Source organism: Natator depressus, chromosome 3, assembly GCF_965152275.1.
Source record: "Natator depressus isolate rNatDep1 chromosome 3, rNatDep2.hap1, whole genome shotgun sequence".
Classification (NCBI taxonomy): domain Eukaryota; kingdom Metazoa; phylum Chordata; order Testudines; family Cheloniidae; genus Natator; species Natator depressus.
Window position 1 is genome coordinate 162,816,096 of NC_134236.1, and position 15,350 is coordinate 162,831,445.

Here is a 15,350-nt window from a genome sequence, read left to right on the forward strand (position 1 = left end):
ACCCTTCTTTGATAGTGTTTGTGGAGGTCTGCTTTCCATTATGAAGAAAGGGTGGAAAAGAATTTATGTAGGTGTCTGTCAGTCCTTGTTGAACGATTATTTCAGTAGTGCTTAAATATCATTATATTGTGTAATTAATGAAGGTGATAGGGAACCTAGAACTTTAAGATCTTTTTTTATTTTAAATCAAGTTGGAGGAAACTTAATATTTTAAATGTTTAGGTTGCTTGGGTTACGAGATCTGGTAAAACAGAGCTGGCTGAACCAATTGCTGTACGTCCTACAAGTGAAACAGGTAAGAAACTAACTTGCAAGTAATCAACAGTTTCAGAATGAGTAACTGATACAGCAGAATCCTGTTGTGGTTTTGAGACCAGTTGGTGGTCTACTAGGTAGGACACTATGATTGAACACTGGAAAAATCTTACAGGAAAATTATTTTCCTGTTTCATCACAACTTGAAACATTTCTAAATTTTTCCCAATAAACTAGCTAAAGAAGTTTTATTTACACACACATTGCAAATTATTTAGTTTTCTTATTTAATACTTTAGAAAGCTCTTTGACTGGAATTTTCTTTCATCCCCAAAACTTCAAAATATTAAAGGTTTTTATTCAATTTTGCTTTTACGAAAAGTCATTTTCATTGTTCATGTTGTATTTTACCTTATGCATTTTTTTCATTAATATTCAGATTTTAAAGTCATTAAATATAACTAAGATACAAAAGTGGAGCAACTCCTAGTTAAATCAGATACAATATACTAAATTGTAATATGATCGTGTGCTATCATGAAAATTTCTTAATTAGCTGATTGTGTATGTATGAATCTAGATGCATCTAAATGTTCTAGTCTTAATGAAAGATAGTGATTTAATAATATGAAAACTAACTGCATGTGTAAAGTAGCTAGGTTTCCCCTTCACTTTCATAAAGAGTCACTAAAGTAGATGTGTTTTGAGTTCTGAGGTGTGTGTGAAACCACTTCGCTTCAGACCAGCAGCAAGCCACGTCTTACCTGAGGAGTTGGAGCAAGGCAAAAATATTCCTTTCATCAAGGTCCTGTGTCCACTGCAGAATTTCACTTGAGTGGGACAGAAGATATGAAAAGTGAAATCCTCACAATGAAGCACAGGGTCTCTTATGCTTATGATGTTTATCAAATTATGTATATTATTGTTGAGACATGTTCGACATCTTTCCCAGATTATAAAAAATATTCTTGGTTTTTCTTTTATAGTAATGTATCCTGCCTTTGCAAAGTGGGTGCAGTCACATAGAGATCTTCCTATCAAGCTTAATCAGTGGTGCAACGTAGTGGTATGTGCATTTAGTCAACCATTTTTTAAAGTGAAGCACATGGCAAGGAATTTGGTATACTTAAAAATTGTTCTAAATTTATTAGGACAATCGTTCCATAAGAGATGGCATCATACCAATATTAATTAAAATATAAACAATTAATAGTTTCATTATGTAATGTGTTTTGGCATGTGGGCATAGGTATATGATTTAATAATAATTAAATAAAATATTAGTTTAAAAGGACCACATTGTGAAAGTATGTTCAACTCCTTTATTTAAAAAAAATTCAAACTTCTTTTTTAATCCCAAAATTTGGGATTTGCAGAGTGGTATAAAATGCCAAAGAAATAGCTTTTTAAAAAACTTAATCTAAGTAAAAAGAAAAGGAGTACTTGTGGCACCTTAGAGACTAACAAATTTATTTGAGCATAAGCTTTCGTGAGCTACAGCTCACTTCGTCAGATGCAGTCAGTGGAATCTAAGTAGTTCACAGTTATGCTACCGAATTTGAATGTTTTTAAAAAAAAAAAAAAAAAAATCCTTTTCTTGGCAGCGTTGGGAGTTCAAACATCCTCAGCCTTTCCTGCGCACTCGTGAGTTCCTTTGGCAGGAAGGACACACAGCATTTGCTACTTATGAAGAAGCAGCAGAGGAGGTACAAAGCACTGAATGTTTTTAACTATTACTGATCTTTGCCACCCATTTTTGCGCGTACGTGCGTGCCACCAGCTTTTTTTTTTTTTTTTTTTTTTTTTTGGTTTTGAGTATTGGCAGCGTCAATGTGATGTGAACATTGACCCTCTTAAGGCCTTAAGTGTAACATCAAATTTAAATCTTTTATCTTAATTTCTTTAGGGCCAGATTTGTCCTGCTCTCTGGCTGTTTTGAGATGCTCTTGAGCAGTGCAGAGCAGCTAGGATTGAGTGGCCAGTTAAGTTGGTTTACAGCTGCTTTGCATAGCCTAAATGATGCAGAAGAGGTCAGGCAAAGTGAATGTGTGATTGATTGAGTGAGGGAGGAAAGCATAGAGAATCAATAAATGTGTTTGGAGAAGGTAGATGGGCGCTACATGAAAGGGGATCTTGAGGAGGGGACAGTCCCTGAACTGTAGCATCTTTTGTGCTTGTCTCAGCACCCCTGGTAGTGCTACGGCAGTGAACAGTGGCACCAATGCAGCACTGCCATAAGGAACCTTTCAAACAATGATGCCCAAGCTAGCATGCAGCCACAGAATCTTTAAAGCATGATGACAGCTAGGCCAACAAAGTGACCAGTGAGCACTTTTGGCACGTTTGTCCACACCTTGACTCATTTCAGTTACAGCTAGTAGAATTATAGCATGCAATTTCTCTGTAGAGGAAGAGTGATAATTTGAGTAGATACAATTGTTAACAACTTAGCCTTATTTCAAGGTGGGTAAAAATCTGGTTTTTTGTGTTTTGGTTTTGTTTTAATAAAATTTAAAAATTGGACTTTTTAATTCGGATTTTTTTTTATTTAAATTAAATAATTATATTAAATTTGAAAATGACAACCTATGTTAAAGCCTAAACTCTGAGTAGAACCTTGGTGTTACGAACACCAGAGTTACAACCTGACCAGTCAACCAGACACCTCATTTGGAACCGGATGTACATAATCAGGCAGCAGCAGCGACCAAAAAAAAAGCAAATACACTACAGTATTATATTTAAATTATTTTTTAGTAGCTTACATTTTTCTTCTGCGTAGTAAAGTTTCAAAGCTATATTAAGTCAATGTTCAGTTGTAAACTTTTGAAAGAACAACCATAACGTTTTGTTCAGAGTTGCAAACATTTCAGAGTTATGAACAACCTCTATTCCCCAGGTGTTCGTAACTCTGAGGTTCTACTTTATCTATTTGAAATAATTTAAACTCAATACAAAACATGATATTAAGCTAGTAAAAATTTGCTGGCTAAGCACCTACAACCAGTTTGTTGAAGCGCTAACCCAGCTTTTGACTGCAGTAGCCGCCTCTTCAACTGTTCAGTTCAATGACTTGTTCATTCAAAGTTAAGAAATTGATTGGGAGTTGAAAAAGCAGAAAAGCTTGTTTTCCTCTTCCATTCTATGCATGAAAACTAGGTGTAGGAGGCTTAGATCTACTAGTTTATCGAATCTTGAAGGACTGGGTGACAAGCAATGTTCCCTCTAATTTTTGACAGGCTGTGTGTGCAAAAAATTTCTTCTGTGCAAATTTTTGTGCACGCGGGTTTAGGATCTTTGTGTGCACGCATACAGCTTAGAGGGAACAGTGGTGATGAGATACATTATCTGTAGCTAGTGATCTGAAATTATATCTTCCTTTGTTTTAATAAGTCAGTTATCCGTTAATAAACTTTTTTCTGATGCATTCAGCATATTTAAGGTAGTTTTATTTACTTAAAAAAAAACTTAAAATGCTGGTTTAATACATTTTAATTGAATTTGAATTTCTATTCAAATTGGTCTTGACACAAATGACAATGAAAAATTTTAATCTAGTAAAAAGTTAGGCTATATAATTTCTTAAATATTATTGATATGGTGTATACTCCTGGTTAGCAAAAAGTAGTACTAAATTTAGTGTAAAGGCTATGTGTAGCTGCAAATCAACATGTTTTAATGGTTATCAATCTTTCTTTAGAAAAATAATTAAAAAGTACAAATCCAAAATAATTAAAATTGATTTTAATCAAGATTTCCTGCTTGCCGATTTAAGTAATTATTAAAATTGTTGATTTTTAAATCAATCCTTCCTGGCCTACACAACTTTATTTCTTCAAGTATATCATGTGCATGACATCTCAGTGAGGTTTAACTACCTGGAAATGTTCACATCACATCTTTTATCTTAATCTCTTTAGGGCCAGATTTGTCCTGCTCTCTGGCTGTTTTGAGATGCTCTTGAGCTGTGCAAAGCAGCTAGGATTGGGTGGCCAGTTAAGTTGGTTTACAGCTGCTTTGCATAGCCTAAATGATGCAAAAGGGGTCAGGCAAAGTGAATGTGTGATTGAGTGAGTGAGGGAGGAGAGCATAGAGAATCATGGATATGAATAGGCTTGGAGTGGAATAAATGTGAAGTTAGTATATAAAGAAGAGTGACACAGGATTCTCAGTTTCTTAAAGGATCAACTTATAATTAATTATAACTCTCAAACAAGTTAATATAGTCAGTTTTCAATATACATTGCATGCACAAACTGTAAGTGCTGCAGTTTTAGGGATGATATGCCATATCTTCAAATATAATAAGGTTTGAATCCCTGTTTTGACTTCTGTTTTGCACTTAATCACATATGGAGTCTGACACCTCTGTAATAATGACCCTTTTTGTTTAATGGTTTCTAGGCTTAAATATTTTGTTTTACAGAAAACATCTGCAAAACCTCAAAATGAGTAAAAAATAAAATTGATCTTTAGTTTTATTTGAAGAGAAGAGACAAGTAGCATGTTCAGGTTTTCATGCAGTTGTAGGCCAGTCACGCCATTCAGCAATATTTTGGATTTAGAAAATGTTTGAAGAGTAACTCCAAATCACTGAAGTAACTTAAAGGTTTTAATCACAGGTATTGCAGATTCTTGATCTGTATGCTCGGGTGTATGAAGAACTCCTGGCAATACCTATTGTGAAAGGAAGAAAGACTGAAAAAGAGAAGTTTGCAGGTGGAGACTATACAACCACTGTGGAAGCGTATGTATCTGCCAGTGGAAGAGCTATCCAGGTATATATTAATACATACATTTTTTCAGTATTTTTGAAAGAAAGGACAGCAAAAAGGAATGTTGCTGACCTTATACTTAGCAGTCATTGTAAATTTCTATTGAGCAAAGACTTCTATATGTGTCGGTTTCAGGGAGCAACATCGCACCATCTGGGGCAGAATTTTTCAAAAATGTTTGAGATTGTGTTTGAAGATCCCAAGATACCAGGAGAAAAACAGTTCGCCTATCAAAACTCCTGGGGAATTTCGACTCGGACCATTGGTGTGATGACATTGATCCATGGGGATAATATGGGCTTGGTGCTACCACCTCGGGTAGCTTGTGTTCAGGTGTGTAAAAATGACTTGTCTAATTGGTTCATATGGCAGAACTTTACTTCAAAGTACCTCACCTTTTTCCTTTCCTGTCTTGCAATGGGATTAATCAATATTTCCTATTGGGTGCCTGATGAAAAGAACTCTATTTAATGTAGGGGTACTGAAAATAATACTTATAGAGCATTCTGTATGCAGTCAGTAAGAGTTTATCAGGTTGGTTCTCGAGTTATATTCCTTGTGACAGACAAGCTATATCTTCTAAATTTTCTGTCTACCCAAAATTAGATTATTTGTAATACTTGGCAAAAAAGTTTCTTAGGGGGTTTTGAAAGATGTTAACCAGATTTAGCACCACAACACTGTCTCCTTAAACCTTCCACATCCTTAAACTCAACACTTTAAGGTTGATTGTCTTTTGGTATTTTTGGTATGGTACATTACAATAATTGGGAACAACTTTTTCCATTACTGTATGTATCTTTTTCTTTTAACTTGCATCATGTCACAGGTTGTAATTATTCCTTGTGGCATCACAAATACACTTTCCGAAGAGGACAAAGAGGCACTGATGAAGAAATGTAATGAATATCTTAAAAGGCTGCTCAGTGTCAATGTCCGCGTACGTGCTGACTTAAGAGACAACTATTCACCTGGTTGGAAGTTCAATCACTGGGAGCTTAAGGTAAATTTCTTTTCAGTAGATCTTAATGTATGTTCATGTGGACTTTTTTGTATTCTCTGCAGGCAAATATTTTCTGTCTAAAGTCGATTGAAAAATGGTTAATTTTTGATAAAGCATGAATTGCTGCAATTATTGGTGACTTGTGTTTCTTGAAATTTCATAAAAGCTAATTGAAGAAAAAAGGCAGTTTCTGAGATGACAGATTCTCACCCAGAAAAAATAATTAACTTGGACAAGAGATGTCTTGAACTTGTGAATTTTGACTCTATGTGCAAACACAGAATGATCTATAAGCAATGTTAAGGAAGAGAGGTACATACCTAAATCAATTAAAAGGAAAAAAAAGCTCATGCCAAACACATGTGTGATGAGTGAGAGCACACTATACTCCTGGGGGAATTCTGCGCCAAAAAACAAATTCTGCACAAATATTTTAAAATCGGCAGATTGTATTATCAAAATAACACCACAAAATCATGCCAGTTTCAATTATTTTGATCATTTATTTCAAAATACCTGTCAGGAAATGTGTCTGTAACAATACAGACACACACACAAATTCCCCCAGAAGTAGAGATCTAAAGAAACCCCTTCGACAACCTAGTTCCTGCTTCTCTGCCCCCTTCCCTCAAGAGCCCAGCTGGGGAGCCAGACACTCACACCTCCACCCCACCCAGAGCCCAGCTGTGGGGGGCCCCCAGCCTATCCACCCAAACATTTCCCCCCCCCCAAGAACAGCTGCCCCCCCCAGCCAATACAGCCAAACATCCCTCTGCACCTCCCCCCTCCCCCCCCCCCCCCCCCGCTACAGGGCCACCCCTAGCCGAGACACCCAAATGTCCCCCCCACCACCACCCCAGGGCCTCCCCTAGGCCAGACATCTGTCCCTTCCCAGAGCCCATCCATGGCCCCCACCAGCCCAGACACCTGCTCCCCTGCCCCTCAGAGCCCCAGGATCCAGCGGGAGAAACAGCCTGATGCTGGGTCCCAGGCTTGCATGGAGTTTCTTGTGCACTGCCGCCTCCGCCCTTAAGGGCGTGAGGGGGAGTGCAGCTGTCGAACCTCTAGCTCTCTCCTCCCTCTGGCAGTGTCTTCTGTGTGTGAGCTGGGCTCTGCTGCATTCGGCGGCCCCTAGTGGCGGCCAGCAGCACTGCAGCCCATTTCTGTGGGGGATCAGAAATGCTGTGCAAAAAACATTAATTTCTGTAAAATTCTGCATTCCACAGTTGTGCAAAATTCCGCCAGGAGTAACACTAGCTTCTGATATCCTAGTTGAGCAGAATGGAAAATACAAGATGGTCTTGGATGGTATCACTAAATAAAGAATCCTTTTTATTTATCAGAAAAGCAACTACTTCATCACTCAAATACTATGGTTAAAAGTAGCTTCAGTCCTCCTTGTACAGGAAAACAGAGTAACTGCATATAAAACAAGATATCTGTAAAGTGAAGAGAATAAAGGAGACCAAGTTTCAAGACTGGGTTTAAATATAATGTATATTACAACATAACGAAAGGGATGAGAAATTAAAATAAGACAGAATGGGGCTCTGTGGCATCAGAGTTGGAAGTTTGTGTAAATGTTCAAATTACAAACTTCAGTATAAGATGATGTAGAAGCCTCCTGTGCAATCCAATGGGTCTTGAAAAAAATCTCCCATTGCACTGGGAGAATGTCACACTTTATCCTAAAGCTCCATTTCTGAGTAGTGTGTTAAAGGTTAATAAGTTAAGGTTGTAATACACAGTTAATTGTTACAGAGAGTCCAACAGAAGCAATAGGTTGATTATTACCTTGGCGTACAACGACCTTTTATAATACCTTCTGATATGCTTAAAAATCCATTTATAAAGGATTTATAAACAATTTATAAGTGCAACCAAAAATGTCATGAAAAATGTCAGTCTAAAATCCGACTCCAGAGCCATTTTGAGAAGTAAGAGACTTAACATTTGAGTGTGTGTGCTCCCAGTATGGAATCCATTTTCCCCTCCTCTTACAGTTGCAGTAATGGAACAAGACTCATAAATACTTCTACTTTAAAGTGTTTTAATTTTTTGCTCACAAAATTGAGGGGAATTTGTGCTACTTGAGCCTGGTGTGGTATGGGCAGGCACTGTGTGAGTTTTCACAAACAACTTTGTTCATAGACCTCCTTTGACGTCTGCAAAACTCATGCCATTCCAGTCTGACACTTCTTAAACAGAGATCTGCTACTTCTTCTACCAAATAGTTTGGTGATAGCCTCTCTTGCCTTTCCTTTGCAAAGTATGGTAGAATTTCAACCTGAGTATCCAGAGAAGACAGCCCAGTGCATTAGCTTGCTATTCTAGAGAACTTTTCTTTGTCAGAATATATTAGAATATGAAAATGGTATAATGTTAAGGCTGTGATTTACAGGAAAACAGCACTTATTTTGCTGAGCTCCACTAAGTTCACAAAGTAAGAAGTGCTTTTCACCATGAACAAACCAGGAAGGAAGTGTGTGTGTGTTTTTGGGGGCGGGGGGACAGGATTATATCTAGTCTTAAATTCCAAGTGAGACTTCTGAGGTTCTGGAGGAAGCCAACCTGCTGACTTAATACTGTATAATTACACAGTGTCCAGAGGTGCTAAGTGTCTTTGCTGCTCTGTTGCCCTGCACACCATATAGACATTGGGAGAGAGAGTTCCTGCCTTAAAGACCTTACAGTCTAAAAAGTTTTTTGACAATAGCTGTGTGTGACTCCCGCAAAGAGACTTGAGTCTTTGCGAAGGTCGCAAGTAGCTTCTAAGGTGGCTTCTTCAATCGCTTTACAGTATCCACTTGCTGAGCACTGCACTTCATTAAGTCACACTCTGCATGTGACCACTTCCATGCCTCTTACTAATGAGGTGCATCAGCCTTAAGTCAGATCTACACTACAAATTTACATCAGCGCATCAGGTGAAGATGCTCTAAGCCAATGGGAGAGAGCTCTCCCTTCAGCTTAATAACTCCACCTCTGTAAGAGGAAGTGGCTGTGTCATTGGGAGAAGCTCTCCCACCAACATAGTGCTGTCCACATGCAGGTTTAATTTCAGTCTAATTACGTCACTCAGGAGTGTGGATTTTTTGCACGCCTGAGAAACGTAGGTATATGGAAGTATGTATGTAGTGTAGACCAGGCCTGAGAACAAAGAGATGGAGATACTGGGTATTCTCCCAGAATCCCAAATGGCATTTTGTAAATGAAAAAACACTATTATTGTTACAAGTTTATTTGATGCCAGGTGCTGATAGGATTTCGGTACCTTTACATCTGGCTTGGAATAGAAGTAAACATTTCACTCTTAAAAATAGGTCACCCATCAGTATCAAACTACTAGCCCTAAGGCGTGAAACCTAGTCTGTAGATCAAATGCCAAGATCATCTAGAGTCTGCAGTGAGTGGAAGCCTGGACAAAGGTGTCTTACAAAATGGTTTTTAAAATGGTCAGGATCTAGACTCTCTTTGGCATTTCGCCTACTGATTGGATTTCCACGGGGAACTATAAACTGTGAACAGCCTCTCCTAAATGAAAGGATATGTACAGCACGTTCCTGCAATAAAATATTGCTTTAGACTCCTAATTCCAGCAGTTACCAGTACACCCGTAAAAACTCACAAATGAGAACAAACAGTTGGGGGTCTGCCTGTGTGTATGAGAAGTCACGGGCCCTTTGTCATAAGGTTTAAGAAGCAAGGAAAATGTTACATAATGCAATTAACTTCTCTTAGGCCTTCAAGTATTCTACCAACATCCAGTATTAACATTTAGTGGAGCTGTTTTCAAGAACCTTTTAAAAAACCGTTTGTGGTAATACAGTTTAAACATGCTGTGCCAGGCCAAAATTATAATAAATCATTTATTGAAGAGTTATATTAGGTATAAATTAGTAAAGCTATGTTCAATTGTAATTTTAACAGTCCTCTGTAATTAGGTCAATTGTGTTCTAGTTGTGTTAGAATAGTGTCTAAAACATGTTTTAAAACTGTCTAAATGTGGCTGATATACCAGTGTACATAACAAACACGTAAATCAACAACCACCTGAAAAAATAATCATTAGGTGCAGCACACTGGTAAGGAGCATTGCCTGTGAAAGAGGAACTTGGATAAACAAGTATATACAAAGTTCTTTTCCAGATTCTCTTTCCCACCACCATCACTCGTCACCCAGTCTGGGCACGGGTATGCAAAGGTTTTTCTAATCCTTTTCTTTCAGTTTCTTTTATCCTCAGGGAGGTCAAACTTCCAGCAATTGAAAACAAAGTGGTGATTACACTGCATTATTGATTGTGACAACATTGTTTGTTTGAACACAATAAAATTTTGTTTGCTGTGGGAGAATCTATATTTCTTTCAGAAAGGAAAAGGCCTAATGCCTGTGCTAGTTAAGTAAACAGCCACATCCACAAAAATTATTCCCTCTTGACTGGCTGCTGAAAGTATAAATCTAAATAGATTGTTTTGGGAGGGATATTGTATTTATTTTAGCATACTGAAAGGCATTTTGTTTTTAGTTTTTGTTTCAAGAAAGGACACTTAATTTGACTCTTTATTATACTACACTGTACAATACTTCAATTTGCTATAACAGGTCCTTTGTAGCTTCCATTTCAACAGTCCATAGAGAAACAGTGTACTAAACACATAAGTAAAAATAAATACCTTAAGTCCAGGAGCATGCAAAAGATTGGGAGCCTTTTCATGGAACTCCCCGTAGGTAGCCATCTTTAATTCACACGTATAGCATCATCTGGGAAGGAGTCATCCAAATGAAAGAAGGCTATTTCTGTTTCCTGTTTTAAACACTATCAGAAGAGTATAAAATGAGCATAATTTGAGTTCATAAAAACCTTGCAGTAGCATTTTGATAAGGCGAAACTGAGAATCAATACAGCTTTAGGTTTGCCCCAATCCTGAATTTTTTCCAAGTACTGTATTAAGACAGCAAAACAGTTCTCTTGTTAATCATATGATTTGTGTGAGAGCAAGACAAAGAGAAATAAAAATCATGTGTCAAGTGTATCCATACTGAACAAAGCATCTTAGTGGATGAAACCATACTCTCTTGAGAATGACTGACTGACCGGTTCTGCAGTTTTCACTAATTTTGTATTGCATTATTTTTGCTTGTAGGGTGTTCCTATCAGGCTTGAAGTGGGACCACGAGATATGAAGAACGGTCAGTTTGTAGCTGTCAGAAGAGACACAGGACAGAAGTTGACCTTTGCAGAACATGAGGCAGAGGATAAACTCAGACACATTTTGGAGGAGATCCATGCTAACCTTTACAACAGGTTAGTCTAAAAGGGAATAAATCATATGGCATCTGTGACTGACACGACTTTATTTTAACTGTAGAAGAGATTTCTTCAACTCATTTAGATTTAACTGTGGAGAAAGTCATCAAGACAAGTCTTCTCTGTGCACTTTCATTTTTCAGTCTGAGAAGCTCATTCTGATTGTCACAAAAAGTTTCCCAAATGTGCCTGTGAAATAGAATTTTCAAATGTTAACAACACTTCAAGTTCAGATCTTCAAGTTAAGCCTCCGCCAATATCCATATGGTATTGACATCTAAAAATGAGCCCCCAGTACTTTTTTGATGTAGTGCTACTGTGCAGGCTTGTAGTGCTGGAAGGTTTTGAGAATCTGTTCAAAAAAACAAAGTTCTTAGATGTAAGCTCCAATATTATTATCAATCTCTAAGGTAAAATTTTCAAAAGCACCCAAGTTCCACTTTCAAAAATGAGTAACACTTTCATATTGACTTTCACTGCTATGTAGGCTCTTAAATCACTGAAGCCCTTTTGAAAATTTTATCTGAAGTTACTGCGTATGGCAAATCTCTGTAATAAGGTGATGCATAAGAATATGATTGTTTCATATTCTTGAGGCCTGTATGGGAGAGGTGCAGGGTTGTCAAGTGTGGTAAAGGCAGTCCTGCTATTCTGATTTGAAGACCTTATAAGGTCATCCTTGATATAAACCTGTTTATATTTGGAGTTGCAGTTGACTAAGGTATTTGAATGTCAGAAAATGATCTAACCAAAAGAGGTAAATGAGATTTGATTTCCGCTATAGTTAGGTTTAGCTTTCAAGCATTATTATAGTACCCTCCACTCAGTTACAACAGTCTTAAGTTGATTTCCTGGTTAACTGGTGCATCTCTGAGGTGATCTGATGGTGATGCTTAACTTTTCTGTGACTTCATCTCCTGCTGATTCTGCCAGAGTTTTCAGTCCCTCCACACCGTGATACATGCTGAAAACATATGATATGCTTCCCTGCCTGTTCTTGGCTAGTATTTTGTTCTTTTCGCACCAGCTGTATAGGCTGAGTATATTGCAGATGCCCCTGCTGTACTCTCTCAGACAATATCCTCAGTCCTGTTGCAAACCAAATAGTAGTGCCATCTCCCAAACCTTTGGGCTTGTCTAATAGTGTGATGGAACTGCAACAGCCTGGAGAGAAATACCTTTTAATTCATCAGAATTTCTTCTTTTGGGAACACAAGCTGTAGAAGAATATCCTGATTAAGAAGATTCTACAGTCTTTGTACTTTTTCTCTTGTAATTTGGTGTTTGGTGGCTCGGCACAATTGCTTCAGATGGTAACTTCATTTAGAAGATGAATACTCATGTCTGTCTTTACTAAATTTCTTTTCTTGTCTTAGAGCTTTTGAAGACCTAACAAATCATATGGTGGTGGCCAATACTATGGAAGATTTTCAAAAAGAACTTGAAGCAGGAAAGGTAAGGAGGTTCCGAATACACTGAAGTCTGAATAAGTGTCTTGCAACATTGTTAAAACAGGACACACATTTTCCTATCTATTACAGGCCAGTTGGAGATCAGATGCTTTCACAGCCTAAATAAATGCACTATTATTATTTGAAAGGGTGCTTGGTAGTTTAATCAAATTTGCTTACACACTGGGAACTTGTCATGGAGAGGTTGGCAACAAACTGTAACTTTCCCAAATGCTGCAGTAGTTGCGGTTGCCATCTGCTATACTAAAGCACAGTTTTGATTAAAATTTTCCACGCTACTAGTCTTTAAAATATTATGTTCAGGCATTAGAGGTAACAAGGCCACTGCGGGAAACTTTACATACCTGTTACAAACGGCATCATTTATTTAAAATGAGTGTACTGCTTTTTCAGCAGGAAGTGACCGTAGCAGATCTTAATGCAAATATCTTTTATTTGGATTAAGATAAGATACTATAATTATTCCCCTACAAATGGTGTAAAAAAAAAAAAAAAAAGACATAACTGCATTCCAGGAGTCCAAAGTACGTACTACTTGTGTCAAAGAAAACTGACCTTTCTAACCTCATCAGAAGCATTGAGTGCATTGACAGGTGCTGAGCATCAAGAAGTTAAGTTTGATCATCAGAATAACTGATGATGTAACAGGACTGAGTTTTATATTAAATTCTGTGGTAAGGGCACTAGCAACTTATGAAAAAATTAAAGTTTTTGGTGGAGCAATTGAAGTCGTCTAAATCAGCAATTAAGACTGTATTTTTAATGTTTAAGAAGTGTTTTATTCTTCCCATGAGGTGCACATTGAACTACCATTGATTGACTTAAGGAAATCCTATCCCTGAAGTTCTATTACCCAGATCCCCCAGCATGTGAAAACATTTGAATAAATGTTCTTGAAGACTGCATCTCGTTAACAACTAAGAATCACTATTGGTGCAAGACTGCAACTAAGAAATAATGCAAAAGAAAAAAGTGTTTAAAAAAAAAAAAAGTGGGATGCCAATTTGGCTCTGCTCTGAAAATAACCATACACTCTTGCTGAACATGTCCTTTAAGGGTTAGGTACAGGGCCAGTGGGATTTATGTTGAATAGAAAAAAATAAAATTATGAGCTAACTCATGCATTACTCTCACCGCCACCCACCCCCCTAATCTTTTTTCCTGTAATTTGTGTCACGCAATCTCATTTGCATATTGTCTTAAATTAGATTGTAAACTCTTCAGAGAGGAGACTGACTCTGTCAGTACAGCAACTAGCACAATAGGGACCCTGACCTTGATTGGGGTATATGTTTGCTCCCTAAATATGGTGGTTAAAAAAACAAAAAAAAACCCACATCTGATTTGCCATCACCCCAGAAGCTAAATATATGTCAAGTTATTTTGGACCTTCTCAAAAAGATTTTTGCACTCAGCCTGCTGGTTCTGAAGTAACATTTCACTAATGCAAACCCTTTCCAAAAGCTGGCTTGGCTTACCTGATGTTAAGTATAAAGACCTCTTTGTCCCACAAATAATCACAATGATTTTATTATATATTGATGCAACATCAGTTTATGCTTTTAAAAACTACCCTTGGCCCCTGGTGGCCTACAGAACAAAGGAGAGACGTGAAAAACAGAGGCTTTCCCAAAATGTTGGGCAATGTGGTAAACTTAGGATATATCTATACATACAGCCCTTCAGTGGCACAGCTGTCCAATACAGCTGCAGCACATCTGCTGAAGACACTCTATGCTGACGGGAGAGAGCTCTCCCGTCAGCATAAAAAAAACCCACCTCCGCGAGTGGCAGAAGCGAGGTCTACAGGAGAAGCTCTCCTGCCGACACAGTACTGTGCACACGAACGCTTATGTTGGTGTAATTTATGTTGCTCAGAGTGGAATATTCACACCCTTGAGTGACATAAATTTTGACGACATAGGCTGTAGTGTAAACATAGCCTTAGTTACAAAATAAGCTAAGGAAAAAAATCCATAAAAAGCAAAAATGCAGCTTAAAGCAAATATATAAAAAACATAATTGTATTGCGAGCAAATTATCATTATGGATTAATGGCTCTCCATGATCCGCGGACATTTCCTCCCACCTCAAAGCCCCAAATCACAATAGCTCTTACTTCTGTGAAGATGATCTGGGAAGGGAGCAATGTCCAACCTTGAACAGCCCACCTCCTTTCACTTATTCAGAAGCAGATGCTGGAGAGCATCATGAGAAATCAATAACCTAGCTAGCTCTGCATCTGGGATAGTACTAGATCATAGATTTCAAACTTGTAAATGAAACATCTAAAGTAGTTGCACTTTATGACATGAAAAAGAAGCAGTGTAGTGAACATCTTTGATTTTAGAAAAGTAAATGTTCCACCTCTGAAGTTACAAGTGCTTATCTGAGTACCTAAATCTAAAGAATAAAAGTTTGAGGCACTTCATCTCGTGTGTGTATATATGAATGTTTATGTCCGTTTTTATATATTATTGTACAAAGCAGGTAACATATATAAAAGTAGTAGTTTTTCACGGAAACCCTCTTATTC

General features: G+C 37.6%; 1 protein-coding gene across 6 annotated transcripts in view; it reads left to right on the top strand.

Annotated features, from left to right (window-relative positions):
• EPRS1 (glutamyl-prolyl-tRNA synthetase 1) overlaps nt 1–15,350 on the top strand; it is a 60,303-nt gene that overhangs the window by 42,119 nt on the left and 2,834 nt on the right. For all 6 annotated transcript variants that reach the window (XM_074949236.1, XM_074949238.1, XM_074949237.1 and 3 more), the window contains 8 exons: nt 223–295; nt 1,242–1,321; nt 1,860–1,961; nt 4,878–5,033; nt 5,166–5,363; nt 5,860–6,033; nt 11,179–11,339; nt 12,719–12,797. In XM_074949236.1, the coding sequence (XP_074805337.1) occupies nt 223–295; nt 1,242–1,321; nt 1,860–1,961; nt 4,878–5,033; nt 5,166–5,363; nt 5,860–6,033; nt 11,179–11,339; nt 12,719–12,797 (1,023 nt within the window). The remainder of the gene's footprint in view (nt 1–222; nt 296–1,241; nt 1,322–1,859; nt 1,962–4,877; nt 5,034–5,165; nt 5,364–5,859; nt 6,034–11,178; nt 11,340–12,718; nt 12,798–15,350) is intronic.